The sequence below is a fragment of the Aulonocara stuartgranti genome, assembly GCF_965226115.1.
Source record: "Aulonocara stuartgranti genome assembly, chromosome: 23".
Lineage (NCBI taxonomy): Eukaryota > Metazoa > Chordata > Actinopteri > Cichliformes > Cichlidae > Aulonocara > Aulonocara stuartgranti.
This window is the reverse complement of record NC_138958.1, coordinates 1,966,732-1,986,220: the sequence shown is the minus strand read 5'-3', so window position 1 is coordinate 1,986,220 and position 19,489 is coordinate 1,966,732. Positions and strand designations below refer to the sequence as shown.

The window sequence follows — 19,489 nt, the reverse complement described above, 5'->3', positions numbered from 1 at the left end:
TGGCTTAAAAGTGATGGCATTATACATTCAGAATCAATCAGTCAATCAATTTATTTATTTATAGGGAGTAGGGATGGGTATCGTGTAGGTTTTATCTGATACCAGTACCAAACCGGTACTTTTGAAACGGTGCCGGTGCTTAAAGAATGGAGAACACAAACTTTGTCCAAAAATCTCTCATGTTCAGCTGTTTTTTTGTAAAAAGATAACAATGTTAGCCTTTTCTGCAGCTATAGGGCATATATGGCATCACTCTTGGCTGGAAGCTTAAACAATGGAAAAAACACAAACTTTGTCCAAAAACCTCTCATGTTTAACTGTTTTCCACTTTTTCTTTGGTCATTTTAGCCTTTTTGGCCAGGGTGAAGGGAGCATCTGCCATCAAACAAGAAGACAGCCGCATGTAGCTATGATGATGTTTGCTAGTTCACCTTACCTGCATTAATGTAATAACGTGGTTAGCCTACTCAACGTAAATTACACACGAACAACATGAAGCTACTCACCCAGAGAAGAACGGCTGCTGCTGCATCATCATCCTCATCATTCCTGCTACACTGGCAGGGCTAGGGGCCAGGACTCTCCTCTTCGGGTTTTTGGGGGATGTTGCTAACTCCGGGTCCGATAACAGGCACCACACCCGCAGTAGATGTGCTCGGTGTGAGGTCTCGCAGCAAGCTATCAAATACGGCGCATTTCTCGGCTTTTAACAAAATGCTATACGTCTCCAGGTGTTTCATCGGATTCGAGGTGTTACCTCCTTTGACAGTATCACAGTATCAGCTTAAAGCACTTGTTGCTGCTGAGTTTGCATCTTTTGCTGTGAAGTACAGCCAGACTTTGACCGCTTCGCCTTGGGCATTTTTAATCTGTAGCTCTGCTCTAAAAGAACCTACGTACCTGGCCCCGCCTACTATCCTCGGAAACGTAAAATGATTGGCTAGAATCCAAAGTGTGAGACATCTCAGGGGGAAAAAAAGCACCGAAATAAAGCACCAAAATGTGCGCTGCTTTTCGGTCTGGTTACTACCGTTTATGTCAGAACCGGTACCCATCCCCATTTATGAGCACATTTAAAAACAACACATGTTGACCAAAGTGCTGTACACAGTAAGAAAAGTAAAAAGTAGAACAAACACACACAGTGAATAAAACAAACTCAGTCACAATTAAAAGCTACAGAGCAAAAATGTGTTTTCAGACGGGATTTATAAATGTCGAGTGTTGGAGAGATCCTAGTATGAAGAAGCAGACGGGCGCAGCAATCGCAAAGGCCCGGTCTCCCCTGGAGCCTGCTGACAGGGACAACTAGAAGCAACTTATCAGCTGACCAGAGAGATCTGTTTGCAGTATTTTTAGTTAAAAGATCAGAGAAGTATGACGGAGCTAATCCATTTAGAGACTTAAAATCAATTCTACAACGTACTGGAAGCCAGTGTAAACGAGCCAAGACTGGAGAAATATGGTCGTGCTTACGAGCGCCTGTCAAGAGTCGGGCTGCCTCATTCTGAACTAGCTGAAGACGAGCGAGCAGAGCCCGGCTGATGCCAAAATAGAGACTATTACAGTCGTCAGGCCTGGATGAAGTAAAGGGACAATGATCACGAACACACTACCGTTGCAATAAAAACAATCCTGGCTAGAAAAACACACACAGGGGAACGCCACAGTCATGGATTGGCCTCGCCAGACCTCAACATCACCGAAGCAGTGTGGGATCATCCTGATAGATATCAGAACAAAAGCCAGCAAACATCCAGGCTTGTTAGAATCATACAAAACTCTGTTTTTGGTTCATTTTCTGTTTCCATGTACGTTTGAATAAATCGCTGCAGGTATTTTCCATTTTCCCAGCTAAAGACAAAGAAATGAGAATCGCTGCATATTTACAAAATGCAACAGTGAGTTTGACTGCAGACGTACTTAAACTTATACTTTAATGGCAGTTTTAAATTTGTTTTCCTCAACTCTAATAATTCTAATTATTGCTGCTGCTTTCCTCATAAAGTGGTTATAGTTGATATTTGATTCAAGCCTGTGTAATCTGATTAAATGCAGTTTATCCATCGTGTGTGTCTCTCTTCCAGCTTCAGAGCTGTAAGATGCTCCAGCTTCCACCCTGAAGATATCAAACACTTCATACACACTTAGAAGAACCTTAAAGATAGATTCAAATTTTAAACCTACCTTCTTTAAAATCCTGCCTTTAGAGTTCATTCACACCCGTGTTTCTTGGCCTGTCTCTGCTCGTCTGCCCAGTATAATTTTCTCATCATTTTCCAGTGTGCCTGGATGTTTTGTCTTCTCTCTCGGGTCCAAAGATCATCTCACACCCCATCTGGCCTCTTGCTTGCACTCTCTCCCTCTCGTCAAGTATTCACTTGGCTGTTGGTAATTTACTCGTCACATGTGCCTCATTTGTTTCTCTCGCACACCAAGACAAAGATATTAACACTTTGCAGAATGTGTCGAGTGTGTGTTTCTCTACTGTACAAGGCTTTATTTTATTTTTTTAGGGAGCTGCTTTGCTTGCAGTCTGGCAGTATAAATAGTACACAATAAACTCGGAGCTGCTGCAGTTCCTCACCCTTCCTCCGGTCCTCCCTCGCTGGCAGTCTCGCCCGGTGAGTGTGCATTCTTAATGCTCCCCTGGCCTCGATGAGAGAGATGATTGGTAGAATTAATTGTGGCTGCAGGGCTGAATGGGAATAAGTGAGAAAAAAGGCGCGATGGGGGAAGGGAGGTGGGGGTGTCGGGCTGGTTTTACTGCTGTGTTTCCTCCTTACAGCCTGGCACCAGAGGATGTTGAAGTTGTTTATGTGAACCCACTCTTTTTGTCTCTCTAGATTAATATCAGATCTGAGTTAAGTCGAGTCTCTTCGCTTTTATAGCTCAGTTTGTCTTTCTCTTTGTTCGGGATTTACACCTGTGCGCTTGCAGGGAAGAGATAAGTGGAGCTAATACAGCGGCAATCATAATGTAATGGCCTTTTCAGCTCCCCTGGCAGTAATGCCATCAGAATATAGTGTATATTGCACAGCGAGGTGTCGTTAAATGGGATAAATGGACCTTACAAAGAAGGACATGGAATTGGCGTGTGGAGAGGTTCGTGTGTGTTTGTTTTGGGGGAGTTATGGAGACAATGAGAGATGATATCCTCCTGACAAACCGAACACCGGTCAGTCGTCTACATGAAGCGTGCGGCAGCGTAAAGGAAAATAAAAATTGTCTGAACTAAAAACTAAATCAACAAATATATAAAGAGTTGATGTAGGGAGGTGTGCGGGTCTATTCCTGTTCTTGTCTCCAAATCTTGCTCGTGGTCGGCGAGTTAGAGGGTCTCCATGAAGGATTTATATGCTGGCGGTACAGAGTCGCGTCATAGAACGCCTCTATGGGAATATAAGAGGTTGGGGGTGGGGAGTGTGTGCGTGTATGTGTGTGTATGCATGTGTGAAGTGTTTCAGGGGTGAGTGTGGTAGGGTTGTGGGGAAGCTGTCTCATCATTTATTTATACAGTCCACAGAAGAAGGGGTTAGCGGCGAGGGGGGGGGGGCTGCCTTCTGTACACCGCCCGGGGAATACTGCAGGTCAAGAGTTGTTTTTCTAGCTACCAGCGCAATTCTTTGTCTGAAAGCGTGAAGCCAGTGAATCAACACAACATGCTGGACTGGATCTCCTGTTCTAATGACATGTTGTATCAACGTCTGTCTCATGAACGCAGAAACTCAGTCGTTCCTCTGGCTGCTTCCTGGTAAAGCTGTTGACAGTGGCTGAGACAGCAACACAAAATGTGCTTGGGTTGCTTCATGTTCTCTGATTAGAAATTGATTATATACACATATGATTGTTTTTTTTAAACTACAGACTGGGAAAATATTTAAAATCAAGACCTTTGGTTCTGAAAACCTGGGAACATTTTATACAAATTGCCTGTTTTTTAGGCTTTCCTGTGTATTTTCTTTAAAGAAGTTGACCAAGTCCAAAATAAGGACAAACAAAGCCACTGTTTTTAAAAATTCCTTCTTACATTGTGTGATCAACACACTTTAATCTCTTGAAAATGGAAAGTATGTGCAGCGATTTATTGCACTGTGCAAACATACGTGGAGATACAGTGTGCAGGCCAAAAACAGTGAAAGTCACATTTTCATATGACCACCTTTATTCTTCAACACAGCCTGAACTCTGTTAGGGAAGCTTTCTTCTTGAAGGACATTCAAAGCTCTTCTTTGGATGTTCGCTGCCTTTTGTTCCATCCTATGATGATCCCACACCGCTTCAGTAATGTTGTGGTTTGGGCTCTGTGGAGACCAATCCATGACTGAGAGTGTTTAATTTAGTGTTTCCTGTGCAGGTTTGCTTTTACTGCCTCATGGTGTGTTCGGGATCGTTGTCATGGCCGTGCATAATTCCATCAGTTTGGGAAAGATCCCCAAACCGTGACACAGGCTCCACTGTGGTTTACACCCAGTGTTGGACCGTTCTCCTGACTTCCTCCGTACACAGTGATCTGAACCAAAAACATTTGCCTTCATCACTCCATAAAACTTGTTGCCACTGATTTTCAAATCCAGTTTTTTGACAGATTGTTACTTATGTTACTTAAAAAGTCTCAAAAGATACAATTTAATTTCTTTGCTAAGTTGTCTGTCAGCTGCTACATAGGTTTGTATCTTAAAGAAATAAATATTCCTCAGAAAACGGTCAGGTTCAGGACTGAAGTGCTCAGTGCTCGGCTGAAACAAAAACTTTGGACTGCGTCAGAAAGCCTTTTAAAAAAAGTCTGACCCCTTGGAAGCAAAATATAGTAAAAAAACATGGTGGTTGGCTCAAGACTTTTGCACGGCACTGTCTGTTGTTGAGGTTTATTGTTTGTTTTCTGTGCATTTTCACTCAAGGTTGAGAAAAATAAATTTGGGCCTCATTGCCGCTGAGAGCACCGAGTCAGCGCTCGTGTTTTACAGCTGTTAAATGTTCGTAAATCTAATCAAACCATATATTGATTTTTCTCCAGCTTTGGATAAATTACAGCCTAGAAAAATAGTCGTCATGTAGCCGTGAGCAAAATGAGAAGCACGGCTGCTGTAAATTTTCTGTGGTGATTGGTCGGGTGTATAAACGTCTTAATTACTGACTGAATGTCCTCACAAATCCTCTGAAGGTCCCGTTCGGTGCTACAAAAACAGAAGACAGTAGTGTTTATTGCTGAGACCTGAGGTGTGTGGACAGAAGTAATGCACACAGTGATCAGCGGGACACAAACACAAACACGCAAGAAACAAATAACCAGGACATCCAGGATTACAGTGGACATTGTGGCGCCCGCTGTAAGACGGCGTGGAGAGGGGTGCACCTGTCCTGCAGGTGAGTCACAGAGGGCCGATGCCATCTCCACAAAAACAGGAAATTATAAAACAGGCAGAATGATGCTTAATTGATGAATACATGCATATCATTGGAGCACAACTTACCTAAAGAAGTTTGATAACACTTTTTATTTCTTACTTTAAACTTTCGTGAAGCTTCTTATTCGTGTAGTGTAGTGAAAGCTTGTGAAGCCATCTCAGCTATGAACCGTCCAGACTCGAGATAATGAGAGAACCCACTGTCGCTGACAGAGACACGTCGTTAACATGAACACTGACAGCACTGATCAAATCAAAGATGCGCAACACGCCGCAGTCGTTGTATGACTTTCAAATGTTCCCATAATTAGGTTTCATTGCGTTTCTTCAGCAGTGACACGTGAAGCACGTGAAATGTAACTGTGAGGTGTAAACAGTACTCATGTATGCTAATAAAGATGGAGTGTGGGTTTGAGAGGAGCTAGGTGCCAGGATCCCTGCAGCAGCGGCGAGCCTGTTAGTGAAGCCACAGCTGTGAGGACGCAATCAAAGATGAACCCTGCTCCTGCTGTTGCCTTTGTTCCTACACATCACAACACCTCACACAAAATGCATCAGCATAAAGAGCGTCTCTGTGTGCTAGGTGAGCAGAAAGCAAAGGTCATTTCATAGCCCATCTCCTACCTGAGAGCTGCCCTCACATCAGCACAGCTCCTCTCCCACCACCACGCTCGCTCTGTTAGTCAGAATCCAGGGTGGAGAACATTTCACAGTGTATGTGGGCTTAATTCACCCAAAATGTCTCTGAACATGTGATTTAGTGCTCGACACGCTGATTAAAGAAACAAATGTTATTCTTTCATTCATCAGAATCACAGGTAATGTTCCTGACATTCACCTGCCCTTTACTGAGCACCACAGGAAGGTCGACATCAAATGTATTTGTATTTTTTTAAAAACATGGCAAAATATTTTGTCTCTTAAGTGACACCAGTTTGAAGTCTTCTGTACAAACTGCTGGTTTACATAAAAAGGTCTTGTTGGAGTTTATTTTTAAGAAAAGGTTTTGAATTTTTCATGATTGAATGGTTTTATATATATTTGGTTATATTTGGTAATCATGCTGAATGATTCACGGGTCACTAACTGCTTTACTGTGTCTCTATCCTTTAGTGCTCTTCCATGCAAAGTGTTCATTAGCAGGCCAACCTTTTACTTTGAATTACATTACAGCTCAGTTCGCTGCTCGCCTGCAGGTCTGACTGAAGGAGTGAGTTGGATCATTAGTCATTGTGCCATAGCACGCTGGCCAGCAAGGTACTCAGTCGTTCAGCTAAGCTGCTAATACTAGCCAGCCGATTGGTCAGCATCCATCCATCCAGTCAGTGACCCCATCAGCCTGCAGGTGCTGAGGTACCTGAGCTGCAACTGGACCTGAGTGATGAGACAGACTGGAAACCATCTGCTTCTCTTTAAGTCACTCTTCTTCTGTCCACCTTTCATTTGTTCTTTAGTAGATTTAGTCGATGTTTTCTATTCTTCTGGTCTCCACTGTTCATACTTAGCTTCCTCTGTAACATAAATATTGTCTTATTTTGCAATTATACCTCAGTCTGTACCATAATCTGGCCACTTTCTCCTCCCCTGCAAACTACAGTGCATGAAATCTGCATATTCATTCATAAATAAACCGGATGCAGTTCTTTGTTCACGTGTTGCCTTGTTATGATGTTATGATGATCTGGTTTGGAGGTTTTGAGTTAGAACTTCTTTTACACGCGACGTTTTTGCTAACATGGACGCTATTTTGTCAGCAGGTGTTCCTCTCTGGTGCTTCAGAGGATTTGTAATTTTACAGCTATTCATATTTTCACCTGTCGAATAACCTTTTAATCAGCCTATCCATTGATTATCTCTGTGTGGTTCTGTGCAGGTTTTCCATTTATTTTTCTTGTAAAACGGTTGGACTTTAAAACTTCTGTCGAAGATTGTTTCACCTTCACAGTCTCATACACTGCTGTGTGTGTGTGTGTGTGTGTGTGTGTGTGTGTGTGTGTGTGTGTGTGTGTGTGTGTGTGTGTGTGTGTGTGTGTGTGTGTGTGTGTGTGTGTGTGTGTGTGGAGTGGTGATATCGACAGGCTGCTGCCCGCGGCTTTCTTTGTTATTACTGTAGCCAATAGAAAGCCTGTCCACATGCCACCTGCAGCCTAGCTTACTTTATATATTAGCTTGTGTTTACAGAGCTGTGTAACCGGTGGATCTGACAGAAGAGCTGCTTTATCCAGCAAACCTACATTTCTCTTTGTTCCACTTGAAATGACCTTTTTCATTTTGCTGTTTTGAACATGACAGACAGAGTTGAGCTCAGTCAAATATTTATGGAACAAGTACGACTCTCTGAATGTTTCCGATCTTTTAGGAAACTGTTTATTATTATTATTGTCACACTGAGGAGCTCCATAGTTTCCTGCTTCATTCCTGGGAGAGATAATAATTCCTTTGGGGTCATGTCAGGAAGGGCATCCAGCATAAAAACAGCTGTCAAATCAAACATGCAGTGCTACCCGCTGAGGTGACCCCTGATGAATAAAGGCTGTCTGAGGATTTGAACATCATTGCAGTAACGAGCTGATGATGAATTTAAAGCAGTGTTTAGAACATGCACTGCAGAAGTGAGCGCACGTGTGTGCGTGTGCAGTAACTGGCCTTCGGCTGCATTTAAGCTGTGTCAGGTGTTGGATAGCCTGCTGTGAATGAGGCAGAGGATCATTTGAGACGGAGCATCAATGCTGATTGAATTGGCTGGTCCTGAAAAAGACATGCAGGGTTTTGTCAGACAGTGGAGAGACAGGAGGAAGCTGCTGATCTAATTGTAGCTCTGAATGGACGTCTGTTTGCCTCGTCGCTGATGAACCCTTAAAGGGTACGTGCTGTTTTTGGAGGATTAGCCAGTTGGCTAAATCACCCAGTCACTGATAAACATAGATGGCAGCTATTACATGTCCCTTTAGTCCACTGTAGTAACACTGAAACAAACAAAACACAAAGTTGTTACATTTTTCACATTTTTGCTCTAATTGCTTTGGCAGCTGTGGATTTGTGTACACGAGTGGAGTGGGAGTCCCACAAATGATAACCTGCTAATTTAGCTGAATGCTGCAGTAAACACACTCACCACTGCTAATAACCATCGTTTCTTTCTTTCTTTTAACAGTCACAGATGAAGACACGGTGAAGAGATACTACGCTAAGTTTGAGGAGAGGTTTTTCCAGACCTGTGAGAAGGAGCTTCTGAAAATCAATACTTTCTATTCAGGTATTTATTTACTTCACTTACTCTCGAGACAATAATCGGCGGAGATTATATTAAATCAAGTCGATTACAAGAGGTCGTCTCAGAAATTTCATGGTTACTATTCAGCTGGCAAATTTAGAAAAATCAATGTTAAGCAATATCACCTTAACTTCATTTAAAAACAATACTTCCATCTTTGAACGAGCTCTGGAACTAATCACAAATCAATGCTTTAACCTGTCTTCTATAATCACATATTGCATGTAAATATGTAAAGACTCCTATCAGCTGTATCCTCATTTACTTCTTAGCATTTTTGCATAATTCACACTGTTTATTTACTCTGTGCTGAGTTCAGACATGGCCAGCGGTAGTCGCGTTTCAGAGCAGGCCTGCCTGTGTGTATTTCAGGGAGTGAAGCGGGGAATGTGTGTACTGTGTAACATGAGATGGAAGCCATAATATATTCTGGTATTCTGGTACCAGAAGGTCCTGAGCTCCAGCTCTGAGTGAAGTGATGTTATCTAACAGCAGACCGTGCTTCCCCTGGAGGCCGTTAATGAAACTGCAGACTTGCTGGGTCAACGGCCGGCCAAGGCTGACCGGGAAGATTGTCCCAGCTCGTAATGATGGGGTGTTTCTGGCAGACTGATGGCGAGAGCAGCAAACAGACGTGGTATAAATCACTTTGGACCTCGTTACCATGAAGCTGAACCAACTTTGAATGTCTTGATTTTTCTCAGAGCGTTGCTGTTACCAACGCTCTTTCCTTACAAAGGCAGCTTATAGAGGAGAGCGCGGTGGCACGGTTTGATGAGAGAAATCATCATCAACATATTTAAATGACCACCAACCATCGTGATTTTTACTTTCTACAATAATGAGAGAAAACGCTACAAATTTTGAAACTTAAACTGCTGTTTGGGTTCAGTTCTGTTGTTTAGATGTGATGTCACCTATAAATAAAACAGACATTTTTCATAGTGCAAGTCTGAGGTCTTTTTTCTCATTAAACGAGAAAAAAAGAATCATTTAATAAAACTGAGTGGGCTGCGAACTAAACTTAGAGGATAGAAAGTATCGATCCCATCACGCTAGTACGCCCATATACTAATACCAGCGTTGGTATTGACACTATCAATATTTAGATCAATCTGCCTACCTCTGCTTTATAATTGGCAGGTTGGTGCCTGTTGGTAGAGCTCAGTAGTGCCTTTAAAAAAAACAAAAATTGCATGTTATTGTCTGTCAGTGAAGGACTATGAATAACGAATAACAGAAGAAAACAGTCATTTCGGTGTCATTCGTCTCAGTGTGGCATGTGACATGAGTCACATCAGGGTTACAACAGTGAGTCAGTGAGTCCTCAGCAGCTCCGAGGTCGGTTAAAGCTGTGCATGAAAACATCAACATCTCCTGCTTATCTTCCACACACAGGAGGAGGGAGCAAGAAATTACAGAGCTGTGTGTGTGTGTGTGTGTGTGTGTGTGTGTGTGTGTGTGTGTGTGTGTGTGTGTGTGTTAAAGCAGAGATGGAGATAAATTGCGTGCTGACTTTACATAAGACACTTGCCTCGACTGAGCTTTCTCCCTCTGAAAGGGGTCCCTGACCTCTCACAGCCATCCTGCTGCAAAGCGCTAGAATCCAGTCTGTTGGACAACAACACTTTCATCATCGTGGATTAAATACACAACAAAAAGAAATGAAGAAATGCTGTTTTAGGCTGATAGGATTTCACCCTGTCACTTTCTGGAAGCTGAGAAAGAACAAAAGGTGTTTGAAAACACCACCACAGTAAAGACAACGCCGCTGAAACCTAAACCAACCAACACCTGTCTCTTTCAGCTTCATTAGCCCCACACAGATGAACTGTCCAGCCACATCTTCTGATGTGACGCTGCACTCTTGACCTCAAGGCAGTCTGACTTTCTCACGAGCATTAAGTGGAGCATTGGTTCGTATGCTTCTGTGCCTGTTGAGGGATTACTGCGAGTTTGGATGTCGAAGCAAAGTTTTTGCTTTCCCACGAGGCATCGATGTGACATCGAATAGCATAAAGAGGAAAAATCTTTGTCGGGCGGGTTCCACTCTTGTGTAGAAAAAGAAATACTCAGGGTTGTAGTAATATACCCTGAAAACATTGTTTATGTCGACAAAGAAATTGTGTCATTCTACTTTTGGATTGACGAGCATGAGGATGTAATGGAAAGCAGGCCACTAAGCTGCCATCTACGTGCAAACAATGATAAACAGATGTTAGCTTTACTTCTATTTTCAGTTTGAAAAAGAGTTTTATTCAAATACATTGAAGAAAATGAAGAAAACAGGAAGTTAAATGAGAAGAAACTGGCTTCATTTATTAATGATTAGTTATTCTTTTTTTGAAACAGGTTGTTCCACAAACCAGCCGGATGCAGGAAAATGTATGTTTGCACACAAACAAGAAATACTACCATGTGAACGGAGCAGGAAACAGCAAAGAAAAGGGAAAAAGAGGGGGCTGCAGGTCTTGTTGGCCTGCTACAGAGAGTAGGTGGCTTTGAAAAGAACCTTGTAGGTTTGGGAGGACACCAAACACCGGTTCACATCAGAGCAGGCCCAAATGATTAGTTATTCTGACCTGTTTCGGGTGGCTGTGGTTCAGCATATAGAGCAGGTCATCTGCTAATCACAAGGCTGGTGGTTCCCTGGGTTCTCCGGTCTGCATCCCAAGTGTCCTTGAGCAAGTTGCTGAACCCCGAGTTGCTCACGATGCATTCGACGTGCTGTGGACGTGAGACAGAAAGCAGACAAAGCGGCGTATAAGAACCAGTCATTCACCATTTAAACAAAGAGCAGGAGGAAAATGAGAGCTGCTTGTTGGAAAAGTGAGTTGAACTGCAGGAGAAGTTAATGAAATGCAGGTTGCTGTCCAAGCAGCGTGTGATTACCCCTCCTCTCTCATTCTGTCTCTCTGGCTGTATTAACCTATCTCTGACCCAGATAATGGTTCCTCAGTCAGCAGCATTCACAGGTCAGCCTAAGAGTCTCCATGCTTCTGCTTCCTGGAACAAGCAGAAATAAAGAATCATTTTTATTGTTATTTGCTGCAGCAGTTTTTTGCATTTTAACAATATCGAGGTTAAGCAGCAAATGACCAAAGTAAAGGCTCTAATTTTACGCAAATGCAGGAATAATATTAAAATTTCCAAAATAAAAGTCCAAGCAAACCAACAACTTGTTTTTTAACAGCTCCGCTGGGCTTATTAGGACCTTTATTATTTTTGTATTACTCTACACATCCTCTAAAATGTATAATATTCATTATAATATGTGCAAATACACAGTGGCTATAATAACAATCAACACGCTTAACAGTAGATAAAACTGGAAGTTGTGCTGTGCAAGTGTAAACGTGTGTAAACGTGTGTGTGTGTCCACAGCACAGTGTGTAATATGTATGTGACATCCTTTCATTGTCCTTCTGCAGAGAAGCTTGCCGAGGCCCAGAGACGATTTGCGACGCTGCAGAACGAGCTGCAGTCTTCACTGGACGCTCAGCGAGAGAGCAATGCTTCGCCCGGTCTGCGGAAACGCAAGACCAGGTTCCATCTGTCGCAGGAGGAGCGCTGCAAACACCACAACATCAAAGACCTGAAGCTAGCCTTCAGCGAGTTCTACCTCAGCCTCATCCTGCTTCAGAACTACCAGGTTTTTAGTGCATCTACACACTCAGATCACTTTATGTCACCTGCAGTCGTTTGATCAGACTACATATCCTTTCCAGTCTCTTTCCAGTCTGGTGTGGTCTGTAGCTGCTGGTTTCTTCTTGTCTCCCACAGAACCTGAACTTCACTGGTTTCCGTAAGATCCTGAAGAAACATGACAAGATCCTGGATACTTCCCGCGGGGCAGACTGGCGTGTGGCTCATGTGGAGGTGGCACCTTTCTACACCTGCAAGAAGATCACACAGCTCATTACTGAGACGGAGGTGCCTGCCTGCCACACGTGGACTTTACTACATGTCAGACGTGTGTAGAAAAAACGAACATGTCTGAAACGAATGGTTGTTTTTGTATCCAGACCCTGGTGACCACAGAGCTGGAGGGAGGCGATCGTCAAAGGGCCATGAAGAGGCTGAGAGTTCCTCCTCTGGGGGCAGCTCAGGTCAGAATCACAGCTGATTACACTGGAAACACACCTGTTCATACATAATCAGCTATATGAACAGGTGAATAGAGGAACAAAGGTGAATGAAGTCACTCTGAACATGGCGTAGTTGTTTGTACCAGACAGGCTCGGCTGAGTATTTCCAAAATTGCTGATCTGCTGGGATTTTCCTGCACAGCCACGTGTAGAGTTTACAGAGAATGATCTGATATACTGCAGATAATATCTGGGCTAAAATGCCTTGTTGATGTTAGAAATCGGAGGAGAATAGCCAGACTGCTTTGAGCTGACAGGCTGAAGGCAACAATAACACAACCAAGTTGTGCAGAAGAGCATCTCTGAGCACACATGCCAAACCTCGAAGCAGATGGCTACAGCGTAAGGTTACAGTTCACACAGGCTCACCACAACCAGACAAGACTGGCACTGCTGGACAGGATGCAAGCAGACGTGAAAGGATGGAGCCATGCTTGCATCCACAGTTCAGGCTGGTGCTGGTGGTGTAATAGTGTGGGGGATACTATCTTCTTTAGCACCAAGTGGCCATCATGGTAGCTCCAGCCTACCTGAGTATTCTTGCTGGCCATGTCCATCCCTTTATGACTGCAGTGTCCTCATCTTCATGGCCTCCACAGTCACTGGATCTCAGTCCATCAGAGCACCTTTGGAATGTGATAGAGCTGGATATAGACGGCAAATATGCATCAACTGTCAATATAGACCAGGATCTCTGAGGAATGTTTCCAGTCTAGTCTTAAATAATTAAGGCAGTTCAATAAAGAGAGATCATTTAGAAAAACTGAACATTATTTATTGACTTAAGGGATTTGATTTTCTGAGCTCTTTGGCAATTAGACTCCAATGAACCATCATAGCAGAGTCCCAGCAACAATAGTGATTAGAACAGGATCCCCAGAGTGTAGATGCTGAAGGTGAAGTTGGAGGTTAGGACAGGTGGAAGAGGGTAGCACGAACGAGAGTCCAAGTGGCAGAAGATCATTGATATTTACAGAACCGAGACTGAAGATGGGGCAAGAAAATAATCAAACCAGAGTAATAATGTCAGTGTTGAGTTTGTGGATGTGAAGAATAGACTAACAGCCTGAATTTCAAGGTAAGCAGGTCAATCAGTGATTAAAGATCATCTTTATTGAACTTGGATAGAAGCTTCATTACTTAAGTCAAAAGTTGCTAGTGAATGTGCTTCTCATACCTCCCCTGTTCTGTAATTGTACTGTTGCAGATGTCACCTCTTGAAGAACAAATGTTGAAATGCTTGCTGAAGAATATCCCAGCATGCAATATTTTTGCATTTATCTAACTATAAAAAAATACAATTAAAAGCAAAACATTCCAGTTTTTAAAAGAAAGAGAAATAAAGCCAGCGGGGTGAGAAAGATTGAGAGAAAGACAAAGGAAACCATCAGAGCCTTCAGTATTGATTTTATAAGTGCCTCGACTCTGTTGAACAGACGGGATATCATTCAGGAGAAAAACAAGGCTCTCCAATGCATCTTTTGCTCCTGCATTAATTACTGTCATGTCTGGCTTAAAGTGTGTAACATGTGAGCTCTCCATGTCTCCTGTGTGTGTGATAAATATATTTATGCTTACGAGCAGGTAAAAGGAATGAAATTGTGTCTGTGACTCATTGCTGCATGACGTTTTGTCTAAAGCGTCTTTGGACGTGTTCGTGTGAGTCGTCACGTTAATCCGGTTTATTCCTGTCTGCCTGGTTCAGCCTGCTTTGGCCTGGACGACCTTTCGCGTGGGTCTCTACTGTGGCTTCTTCATCATTCTTGCCATCTGCTTCGTTATCACTGGTAAGTCTAAGTTACTGTTTTCACCGGCGTCATAGTTCATCTTCATAAAGCAGTAAACATGCTGCGGTTTGTTTAGGTGCCGTGTTCTTCCGCTCTGAGAACGTCTGGCCTATGGTGCGGATCTATCGGGGCGGTTTCCTGTTGATCCAGTTCCTCTTCCTGTTGGGCATCAACACCTATGGATGGAGACAGGCTGGAGTCAACCACGTCCTCATCTTTGAGATCAATCCACGAAACAACCTCTCGCACCAACACCTGTTTGAGGTGAGAAAAAAGACGTCTCGTCTTATAGAAGATCCTGGAAAATTGCTCAAATCTCTGAGTGGCAATCATGGATTCATAAAGTGTTTAGCCTGAGTAAACATGGTTGTTTAGCTGGGTAATTATGATTCAAGGAACAGATTATCATGTAAAATAAGATTTGATTCCGTAGAAGCACTACCTTTAGATGTCCACGGGGTTTTGTTGGTAACCCAGAACTGAAAGCAGAACCTCTTTTCACTCGTTATTCTGATTTTTGGGTTAATGGTGATCATGTGTCAAAGGAGCTTTCTTTTAAAGCCATTTTTTCCTTCCTGTGCTGCAGATTGCTGGTTTCCTGGGCGTGTTGTGGTGTCTCAGCATCCTCTCCTGTCTCTACTCGCAGTACACTTACATCCCCATGCAGGCCAACCCTCTCATCCTTTATGGCTTCATGGTGCTCTTCCTCATCAACCCCTTCAAGACCTGCTACTACAAATCACGTTTCTGGCTCCTCAAATTGCTGGTCGGTTAACTCGTTTACTGGAAATGCTCCTTTAATGTATAGTAAATATTCCACGCCCATGCTAGAGTATTGCACACTGATGTGCTTAATCACAATGAGAAAAGTAAACAAAATAGAGGTGAGAGATGACGTGCCTGAAAGGGTCATTTTAGCCCGTTTCTAGGTGGTTTGTGGGCAGGTACAATCCAAATTTTGTGGAAATAAATGAGATGCTATTGTCAGGAAACTAAAGTGATAGACTGCTTTCATAAGGTGTTGTAGGTTTAAAAAGGCAAAAAACAGCTCCCGGTTGCTAAGTGGTTGCCAGGGTCTGTGATGACATCACTATATACAGCTCAAAAAAAGCTAAAGTAAAAATCAGAGTTTAGCATCAAGTCAATTAAACCTGTGGGCATTGATCTAGCCACTTAAGTAGCAGAGGTTGTTAATAAGAGGGGCACCAATGAGACAGCCCCCTGCACAGGAACGATCGTACAGGTGGGCGCCTCAGACAGTTTTTCCTGCTTTGCTGTAAGTTTGCCTTTAGCTGGGGTGAATGTCACTGCTGCCAGCATTAGGCACATGGACTGCTGTCAGGTATCGGGATGAAATCCTTGGACCCATCGTCAGACCCTGCGCTGGTGCAGTGGCTCCTGGGTTCCTCCTGGGGCACAACATCCAGGCAGCTCCTGGAGAACGAAGGAACTGATGCCATTGACTGGCCCCACGCTCTCTCGACTTAAATCCAATAGATCACCTCAGGGACATTGTGTTTCCATCCATCCAATGCTCCCAGCTCAAACTGCCCAGGATCTCAGTGATCAGGTCACCATCATGTCCTGACATTGTCAGACATGCATAAAAGTACACGGGGGCTGAAATCTGACCAAACTCGGCAAACCTGCCTCGTCAGTTTTCACTTAGATTTTTGGGTTGTCTTGAATTCAGCCCACAGTAGATTTTCTTTTCCATCAAATAATGTGGCTTCCTTTCATTCCTAACACATTGCCACATATTTTTCCAATTTTTCTGAGCAGTGTTTGGTTGCTTCACTCCTGACTGCGTAGGAGGAGTTTGCAGACAAAGAAACAAATGCACAGGCAGACAGAGATTTGGTGTATTATAGTAAGATACCACCTACCTTACTTGCTAAAGGGAGTTGTGTCTTGAGTCACTGGGTATTTTGCTGAAAAGTCTGTAATTCAAAGTGGATGCATGATCCCAACAGTCAGGGTTCCTGCAAGTCCAGTAACAGATGTTTACAGCTGTGACACAGCAGCTGATACGGACTGCTTTAACAACATGAACCCAGTGCACACACGATGAGATGGTGTAAGATCCCTGCTCTGTGTGTGTGCTGAGGAATGAACGCTGTCACTTTGCAGTGTCGGAGAGAAAGACACAACCGTGGCAAACAGAAGGTTTATTACGCAGACGTTTTAAGTCCTGAAGAGAAAAAATATTCTATACTTTCAATAAACACCAGTGAGAACATGTAGAGAACATACACTAGCAAGCACGAGGTGTAATTAATTTTGTTCCTGTGTTATTTTGGCATTATTATCCTAACGCAACAAAGATTTAAAATAAAAACAAAGGAAAACCGATTAGAAATTAATTTCTGAGCTGTGTCTGCTGTTCTAGCATTTTCTATTTTATTAACCTGCGATTTAAATGTGTCTGCGCACATGTGTGCATGCGTCTCTATCTCACACAATTCAGATATCCATCTCAAACCTCATGTTTACAAAGCGTGTTACTCTGTCCTTTGTCTAAGCTGTGATAGGGGCCTTCAGGAGAGAGGGTGTGTGTGTGTGTGTGTGTGTGTGTGTGTGTGTGTGTGTGTGTGTGTGGTGACAAAGAGGGCAGGGGGTGAGGGATAATAGAATGCAGCTTGTCTCTGGGGAGGTGGAGGCTGTGACTGTGCAATCATTACAGGCATAGATCTATCAGTATGTTGATGCCCCGAGCTCCTCCTTTCCCTCCTCCTCTTCTTCCACTTCTCCTTCAGCCCCTCATCCCCCCTCCTTCTCCCCACCTGTCCCCCAGCATCAGCAGAAGACCCCCTGCTCGTATTCGTGTCCCTTCTTTCGCAGCTCCCCGCAGTCCTCAGCCCTCCTCCTCTGATTGGGCTTCACAGTCAGTCTCACTCTTGATTGGTCCTGCACACTCATGATGGCAGCATAGAATTAGAGTAGATATGAAGTGTTGGATTATTGTTTCATTGGAGTAAACAGTGTGTTTTCTTACTAGTAATGAGATCACATGTATCCATGTCAGGTGTGCGTGTTGCCTCTGATGACAAACAGTATAAGATTTCATTACAGGACAAATTGCAGAGCTAGCAGCTGAATTACAAGTGTTTGCTCAAGAAATGAAGACGTTACCATGAGTGCAGCAGGCTTAGCCTTTAGACAACAACACACGGAGTGGATATGAGTGAGATGGCCACTCGATCGATACTGACTTTGACTGACGGGTTAAAAGAAATCAGCTAATATGTGCAAAAACAAAAGATATCAATACTGTGTGACATTTGTAGGGAATAAAGAGTATGTGGGGTTTGGGAGGGTGTGTGCATTCGCTCCTGAATGTCAGATGTAGCCGCGGGGGGGGGGGGGGGGGTTAAATGGAAAAAGTCGAGCAGGGTTGTATCATTTTACAAAGCGTGGTCAATAACTGAACCCCTGCCAAAGTCATATCCCAAATAACACGCCCGTAGAAGCAGGCTGCAGAGCACAGCCAGCTCCTTTCATGTCTTTGTGTTCACTAATAATTAGTGGCACGCAAATACACAAATTCATGTGCACAGGCACAAAAGCATGACTCATTAGAGCGTCCTGTGGCGTGCTGATAAGATAGACCGGAGGCTTTATCCCACTGCGTTAGGTGTCTCCCTCGGCTTTGCACTTCCCTCGTAAAGTACTGCAGGATTTGCATGCAAATAATTTGTTGGCTAATTCAGTCTCAGTGATGAACCGCAGACTCGGGGTAATTGCAGCATGACGTCCCAGGTAAGGTTTGTTGCAGGGAGGTCAGCTGGGGCGTTTTCTGAAACGCAAGAAGCATTTTTCAGGTTTTTGTTGCACATTTTCTGTTTTCACCATCCGTCTTTTCATTCTTCAGTTTCGTGTTTTCACCGCGCCATTTCACCGGGTGGAGTTTGCAGACTTCTGGCTGGCTGATCAGCTCAACTCTCTGGTGTTTACTCTCATGGACCTGGAGTATCTCTTCTGCTTCTACATCTTTGAGCTGCAGTGGAGCAACAGCAAGGGCCTGTTACCGGACTTTGGAGGTGAGGCGTTATGCTCTGCTTTTGTTTACTGGAAAAGCATGCACAGTAGAAACATAAAAACAAATTCAAATTCAAATTTTATTTGTCACGTACACAGTCATACACAGTACGATATGTAGTGAAATGCTTGGACGACTGCTCGTGACCTAAAGAAAACAAAAAAGGAAAAGGCTATGAATAAGATAGGAAATAAATATGAAAAATTAAAAAGGGTAAATTTAACTAGGAAGGAATAAAATATAAATTAAGGTTAAAAATGAAATAACTGTACAACACAAATTAGAATGAAGGGTAAATTTAACTGGGAAGAATAAGATAAAGATAAATATATAAATTAAAGTTGAAAATAAAATAACTGTACAACAAAATACACAATATAGAACTATATAAGAATGTATGAAGAAATATAAATAAATATATACACAATAACAGCAGCGTGATTTAAGTAATGAAGTGAAACCAAAGTCCAGAAAGTCCAGTGTGTGTGTAAGAACCATATGTGTGGGTCAGTACTGTGTGGTGGTGTGATTGAGAGACCGTATCGCCTGCGGGAAGAAGCTCCTCCTCAGTCTCTCTGTGTTGGTCTTCAGGGAGCGGAATCGCTTTCCTGACCTCAGCAGAGAGAACAGTCTGTTGTTGGGATGGCTGAGGTCCTTCACCATCTTCCTGGCCTTGGTCCAGCACCGCCCGCTGTAGACTGAGTGCAGGTCAGGGAGCTCGGAGCGGATGGTGCGCTCAGCTGACCGCACAACCCTCTGTAGAGCTCGTCTGTCCTGCATGGTGCTGTTCCCGAACCAGGTTAAGATGTTTCCCGCCAGGATGCTCTCTATGG

The 19,489-nt window shown here is 43.4% G+C and overlaps 1 protein-coding gene across 1 annotated transcript in view; it reads left to right on the top strand.

Moving 5' to 3' along the window:
• xpr1a (xenotropic and polytropic retrovirus receptor 1a) overlaps window positions 1-19,489 on the top strand; it is a 75,827-nt gene that overhangs the window by 41,797 nt on the left and 14,541 nt on the right. Inside the window, exons 4-11 of the mRNA XM_082524164.1 lie at window positions 8,563-8,664; window positions 12,114-12,334; window positions 12,466-12,615; window positions 12,708-12,791; window positions 14,536-14,617; window positions 14,694-14,881; window positions 15,204-15,383; window positions 18,489-18,657. Coding sequence (XP_082380290.1) covers window positions 8,563-8,664; window positions 12,114-12,334; window positions 12,466-12,615; window positions 12,708-12,791; window positions 14,536-14,617; window positions 14,694-14,881; window positions 15,204-15,383; window positions 18,489-18,657 — 1,176 coding nt within the window. The remainder of the gene's footprint in view (window positions 1-8,562; window positions 8,665-12,113; window positions 12,335-12,465; window positions 12,616-12,707; window positions 12,792-14,535; window positions 14,618-14,693; window positions 14,882-15,203; window positions 15,384-18,488; window positions 18,658-19,489) is intronic.